Source organism: Melospiza georgiana, chromosome 6 (assembly GCF_028018845.1).
Source record: "Melospiza georgiana isolate bMelGeo1 chromosome 6, bMelGeo1.pri, whole genome shotgun sequence".
Lineage (NCBI taxonomy): Eukaryota > Metazoa > Chordata > Aves > Passeriformes > Passerellidae > Melospiza > Melospiza georgiana.
In genome coordinates this window covers 4,842,997-4,849,730 of record NC_080435.1, presented here as the reverse complement: position 1 = coordinate 4,849,730, position 6,734 = coordinate 4,842,997, and the positions used below count along the sequence as shown (strand labels likewise).

At 38.7% G+C, this 6,734-nt stretch overlaps 1 protein-coding gene across 1 annotated transcript in view; it reads right to left on the bottom strand.

Annotated features, from left to right (window-relative positions):
• Positions 1-3,039: 3,039 nt before the first annotated feature.
• Positions 3,040-6,734, bottom strand: part of LOC131084472 (cytosolic phospholipase A2 epsilon-like) — a 32,617-nt gene continuing 28,922 nt past the window's right edge. The window contains exons 18-21 of the mRNA XM_058025998.1: positions 6,309-6,500; positions 5,687-5,856; positions 4,442-4,628; positions 3,040-3,570 (exon numbers count right to left, since the gene is read on the bottom strand). Coding sequence (XP_057881981.1) covers positions 3,362-3,570; positions 4,442-4,628; positions 5,687-5,856; positions 6,309-6,500 — 758 coding nt within the window. The 3' untranslated portion in view covers positions 3,040-3,361. The remainder of the gene's footprint in view (positions 3,571-4,441; positions 4,629-5,686; positions 5,857-6,308; positions 6,501-6,734) is intronic.

The following is a 6,734-nucleotide window of genomic DNA, read 5'->3' as shown; positions in this document are numbered from 1 at the left end:
TGTGTGAGTGCCTGACTCAGCGCAGCCTCACCCCGCCACCGCCACCTGAGCAATCCCGGCTCCTCCTCCTCTTCCTCATCCTCTCTGCCCGGGAGCGGAGCGCGCACCTGCACAAGGGAGGTCTCTGCACTTATTGTGAGAGGGAAATGAAGACTCGAAAGTGATTTTTTTCCCTTCAGGGTTACAGGCACTGGACAAATGGCTCCCGCTTTTAAGCATCCTCATCGCTTTTTTGAGGAGAGCACAATGCTCTTGCCCACAGGTGAGCTGTCAACCTGCAGTCCCTTGTGGGGTAGTGACTGGCAGCAGCCAGGGACCGGGACTTTGGCCAAGGGCATCCAAACGGACCAATGTGCATACAAAAGCCTTTTTATAGCTTTCATTGCTTTTAGGGAGTCGGTGTTCTTTGCTTAAAGACACATATGAAAGAAATTTTGTCATCTCCATCTCACCTTCCATTTTGCTCTGTTCAGGCAGTAAATTGTCTCTCAGCCAAGCAGATGTTGCAGTGACAAATACTGCATGAAACAATTCCCCGAATCACCTGTGGAACCTGTGAGAGAGTTTGCCTTGTAAGAAAAAGTTTTAAAAGCTCAGTTTCTCAGAAATGTTGTAACTTTGTGCATCTGAGTTAAGATGCTTCATTGAGCGACCTCTAAGAGGATATATTTGGGAAAATGAAAAAAATGTTGACATCAATGTTAATTACTCCTCATGTTCTCACATACTCTTTGTGTCTTCACATTTATAAGACTTCACTGCACAGGACACTACACAGCATGTGAGGTGGTCCCTACCTCATTGAGGGAGTAGACAAAATTAGTAAACAAGAAGTAAAAAAATGGGAGTTTGGATTTTGGTTTTGTCTTTTTAAAATCATCCTTGCTATTGTAAAAATTAACAGATAAATCAATTTCAAAATAATCTCATTTCGCTTTGCAATTAATTGAGAACCCAGTTGAGAAGGTAACTTCAATGATATGACATAATTTTATTTCCTAAAATATTTGGCACTTTAATACATTCTAACCTAAGAACTAGATGTCACCCAGACAAATTTTGAACACATTAAGAATGGGTAACTAACAGATCACAGAAGCAGCAGTAAAAGGAAGTCACCCCAAAAGGAAAATATTCCTGAAGAGACGGCAAAAGCTCGATTACAAGCCTGCATGTTTTTATCAGTCATCCTGAATATCTTGAAATTAACAATTTAATATATATATATAAAAACAATCACTATTAGTACTCTGTTTCAAAAAGACAATATTGAAACACTGGGGAAACTGAAGAGCTTGAGAGTAGTAGGAACTCTCAGAGAGGGAAAAGCAGGTTTCGTGTCAGCCAGCAGGACACAAAGAAAAGCAGCATTAATCAGTTTCAGCCCGCATATTGCACTTTCCTGGTTTTTTTCCATCCTGTTGCTGAGCAAGTTTCCCCTGTAAAACAGATTGAAACATCCTCCATCCTACTTTGTTTCATTTCCAGCGAAAAGGTCTAGGAAACCATGAGAGTAAACTGAAAGACATCTCTAGAAAGAACCCAGAAGCATCCCATGAACTAACTATTCTAGTGTACTGAAGCACAATTACAGCTGCCTCACACTTGGAGGGACAATAATCTAGATTTAAACATACAATATTGTACCTGAAATCAGGGTTACACTGTGCTCTTTCAAGAGTTTCAGGTATATGAACGCAATGAACATGCTCATAAGTGAAAAACATTGCCCTCTCATTCTCCCCCTCCACAAAAATGGCTCTTCAATGGCCCATCAGCTGGTTAATTTTTTAGGAATAAATCAAATAATCCTATTCTACCATTTATTACCTAGAACTTCATTCTATGCTAAATAAATTGTCATTTCTGAAGATAGTCAAAACTATACTAACTCTGCCCTGCTGACTGTCTGAATTTCCTCACAACAGTGGAAATTTTTATTAACAAATGGAAGCTAATCCAAAACATTTTCTGAGCTCCTGTGACTAATCTCTTCATGAATCACAGCTCCACAGTGCAAGGCTGATGTTGTGAAAGACTGAACTTGTGATCTGCCTGTTAGAGAGCTGTGAGAGGAGTCTTGGCAACTACTGTCTGCAAAGACCATTCTCCTGTAAGTGTTGTTATCATATTGTTGTTATCATATATCTAGAGTCCCATACCTTGTGGGTGGTTTTCTCACACACAGCTCTTCACAGCAGTGTTGTTCCTGCTTCTTCATCAGGGCTCCTCCAAGGCTCTCCCTGACTGGCCAACCCACACCCTTTTATCCCAGTTATCTTCATTAGCCACAGCTGCCACCCAATTAAGGACATCACAGCTGCAGCCCATTTAGAGCAACTAGGATCGGGGCAAGGCCACTTATAAATACATATATTTTACTGAGACTCATAGGCCACTTATACAATGCATATATTTCACTATGGCTCAAAGGCCACCTATACAATACATACTAAGATTCAATGGCCACCTATATGTAAGTGTTGAACAGGTGTGAAAGCTATGGAAGGGTCTCTTGCATTGCCCTATTCTGCACAAACAGCTAGCAGCCACTTCCCATCTTATGAAACACTGAGAGAAATCACAAGGTCATCCTTCAGGAACAGTGAAGGCAGGTAAAAGTGAGTGAGACAGGACAATCAGGAGAAACTCCAAGAGAAAAGTGAAGGAAAGTTGGGCAATGCGTCCACTGCTTAGGCTAAATCTAAATGGGTCTGGGAACAGCAGCTCAAAGAGGACATGTTTGATCTTCTGAAACAAAGATGATCTAATTCAGGGGTAATTCTTTATTGATGGTGAAAAGTGTATAAATTTTAACAACACTGATATTAACTTCAGAAAATTATTTTCAGACTTGTGAAGACAGTTAAATAAAAATCTCATAGTGGACAGACAATCAAATCAGAGATGACAACCTTCAATAATTAAATAAGCAAGACCAGCCCAATTAATTAGTTATTTACAAAAAAATTACAATTCAAGGGATTGTTGCCCTGCCACACAGAAAACGCACCATATAAATACTCTTTGGATACAAATTTTAATAGGCCACATAATTCATTATTATCTTCCACAACATTATAATAATTTATATTGAATATATGTAACAATTAGTAATGTAACTTGGTAAAAAAAACTAAAAACAAATTTACTGCTTTGAGGTTTGTTTTGGATTAAACCACTGGTAAATTCCAATCTGTTTTTCTGAAGAGCCATGTAAATAGGGTGGAGTCCAGAATGTCCTTAGGATGATGTGATTTCCACTGCAAGTATCACTGATAAGAATCAAACATCTTGACCTCACCAAAACACAGACGACCCAAGAAATACCACATGAAAGACTGAAGGTAGTGTGTGGTGGCTAAAAATTCCTCTGCTTCCTCCGTGCCACCGCCAAGCGCAAGGCCTGAATAATCAACTTCTCGTTGTTCAGGACGTTGTAATCTGTCAGTTTCACCAGTTTGTCAAAATTCTCTTCGCTGAAACACACCTCTCTTGTTGTAAATGGGGAGAGGATGCTGGAGACATCAACTTTGCCTTCAGCCATCTCTTCAGGACTCCTTTCCACACCTAAGGGGACAAACCACGGGGAGATGCACCAAGAAGGTTTTATTGCAGTATGTGGCTCCTATCAGTATTTACATAATCACAGGTGAAAAAGGGAGACTTGGAAGGAAAGATATAATTTGCCAGAGGCAAGTAAAAGTACTGTGCTAGTAGCACTGTATTCTTCAGCCTCTGGATCAAGCCTCTGTCCAAATATGATTTTACATCATTTGACATTTACATCACTCAAACAGCTTGAAATTAGAAGAACATCAGCAGCAGCAATGCTAGACCACTGCTGGGACAACATAGACTTTTTTACCCAGCTAGAAAAGCACAAGCAAAAAGGAAACCAGATACTCTTATACTAGACAAAATAATAGCCACCTCACTGAAAGATCAGGAGAAATAATTGCACTCAGACAGAGGACATAATTCAATTAAAATCAAAGATCTCTGCCCACTCAAACCTCAGTTTCAGAGACTACTTTTAAATATGTGAAAAAAAAACTTGAATGAATGGGTTTCACACCAAAACCAGCAGAAGGTTTTTCCTTGTCTTTGTTTGCAAACAGCAGTGCATGACAAGTCCATGTCTGTAGAGAAAAACATCTTGTTTTCAGAACCTACCCCTCAAGGTGTAGAAGTATCAGAATTTTTGCTTTCATACTACCTCTAGTAGTTCTTGTGAAATAAGTGCCTGTGCTTTAAGAAAGATTCTGGAGTTCATATAGTTCAGATGTCATGAGACAGAGCAGTTATTTTTTTCAGTAATGAGACCCATGCTGGCATTGGAAAGGTCAGAGATGACAGTGACAGACACATTAGATATGAAATTGAAAGAATTCACTAGGAAAACAACTTTTTATTAAAATTGCTATTACAGATGACTCACCAGGAGCTTTATATTTCTTGTAAGTGTCATTTACTAGGGGAAAGAAAAGCACTGTTGGAGCTTGTGGACTGTCAGCCTCTTCAAACACATAGCACTCCTTCAAGTTTTCCCTGTCTTCCTCACTTATCTCAATTTTGGGAAATGGAATTTCTTGCTCTGAGAAGTACTTCGCAATCTGATCCAGAGGCTGGATGAAAGAAAAAATATATATATAAAATTATTGCAAACAATGAAAAGTAATACAGAGACCTGGATATTTTAAACTAAATATCTTATTATTATTATCTTAAATATTTTAAACTAATATTTTAGCAGCAGCTAAAATGAATATCCCAAGGTTTGACTCTCCCTCTGGCAAGATATTAAATTTCAGATGGAAACAATCATAACCACACCAGACATTGCAGCTTATCTTATTTTCTACACGGCTTTAAGCAAAACAAGAAAGCAGTCACTTTCTCTGAACTTGAAAATTAATCTAAAACCCACAGATCTGATTTATGATCCCATTGAAAGAGGTTCAGAAGGGGAAGGAAAAGAAACTACAAGAATGGTGAAGAAACACATCAGTCCAGATTAGTCTTCATCATTGTCTTGAATTCTTCATTATTTACCACTTTCCCAGTCTTTCTGTTCTCTGCATAATTGGTGTTACCTGATAATGACTCCCTATTAATAAATACACTTATCAACATATCTTGTGACCTCATAAAAAAACTTTAACAGTTATCTTTACTATAAACCTATGTTTGTTTTTGTATTATTATCATTATACATGCAACACTATTATATTATTTCAAATTATGAATCAATCTGGCATTAGCTGCTACATTTCCATAGGACTGGTATGAGATATAAAGGCCAAGACAGGTTTCCTCATTTAGTCTGTTAAAATATTTTCAGGACTTTCCATTGCCTTTGTAGTTTGTTCAGTACAAGGATAACCAAAATCAGTAGAAGAGTTTCAGACTACTCCATCAGTTTATAATATAATCCAGAATATAATCCATCAGTTTTTAAAAGCTATTGGATCCACTGCAGTGAAGATCTTGATGATTTTGAAATGCCTATATCCATCATCATCTTCTAATATCCTTCTTAGTTACTGAGAAATCAATTGCCTAATGATCTAAATAATAAATTAGATACAATAATAATAATGTAATTCACATTCCAGTACTGACAATTGGCAGAGACCAAAAGGACATGAAGGAAAACGATTTCAGATATCATGGCTTTTCTTACCAGTGTTTGGGACCCTCCGCTGTAATTCAAATGCAGGAGGACATCGACCTCCCTGTTTGATCTCAAAAGTGGTGGGTAGCTGGTATTAATGAAAAAGCCAGTATCAACCAGGGAGAGGTCACTGTCTGCTGTTTCCATCAGTTTATTTGGGAAGGAGTCTATCACTGTGTCTGAAACATAATTATTTCTCATTACTACAAATAAAACGCAAGAATGGATTTCTCCTCTGAAGGAAGGTAAAGAAGAAATAATCAAGAATTTTGTCCTCACTCCAGCTGTACTTATTTACAGGAGTAAGTGACATGCTACTGTTTTTTCCTTCCCCCTTCCTGAGCACCTCATGCTGCTTCAGCCCTAGAGGGGTGATCTCTCGTGCTGTCTTAGGCTGAGCTCACTTTATCCACAGGAACATAATCCCCAGACAGGCAGGTATAATTTCGCTCTTCAACACCCCCCCACCAAAACTGAAATGCTGTTCAAATCTGGCTTTCATGTTTCCAATTTTTAAAGGGAGAAGTGGCATTTCAGAAGTCAGTCTCAGCTCTTTGTTGGAAATCCTAAGTGAATTCTTAAACCTAAACCTTCTTAGAATATTACTGAAAAGCATGCTGGTTTACTGTGCCTTTCCAGGTAGAAAATCCTTCACTCTCCAAGTACTTGTTGTGCAGCTGGAAGCCTCTGATAAAATTGGGATACTGTGCAATGGTTGGGCGTCCTGTTAAGACATCTCGCAGAGTGGAGGAGAAGACACTCGAGGGAGTGAAAAGACACGTGTCTACTTCATAGGGATTCACAGACAGAAAGGGTTCTTCTGCTGCAAGATGGAAAGAAGACATTTTAAGTTTAGGATAATTTTCTGAAATGACTAGTATTTTGAAAAATTGAGTGACTAATAACGACAGGTATCATCTTCCCCCACTCCAAAGTTAATCAAACATAGTTATAAGCCCTTAAGGTCTATGCCACCAAATAAAATTCAGCATTAGACAGTGAATTAAATGACCGGCTACCTGCAGGCAGCAGGCTGCCAGGCAGCAAGGATCACCTT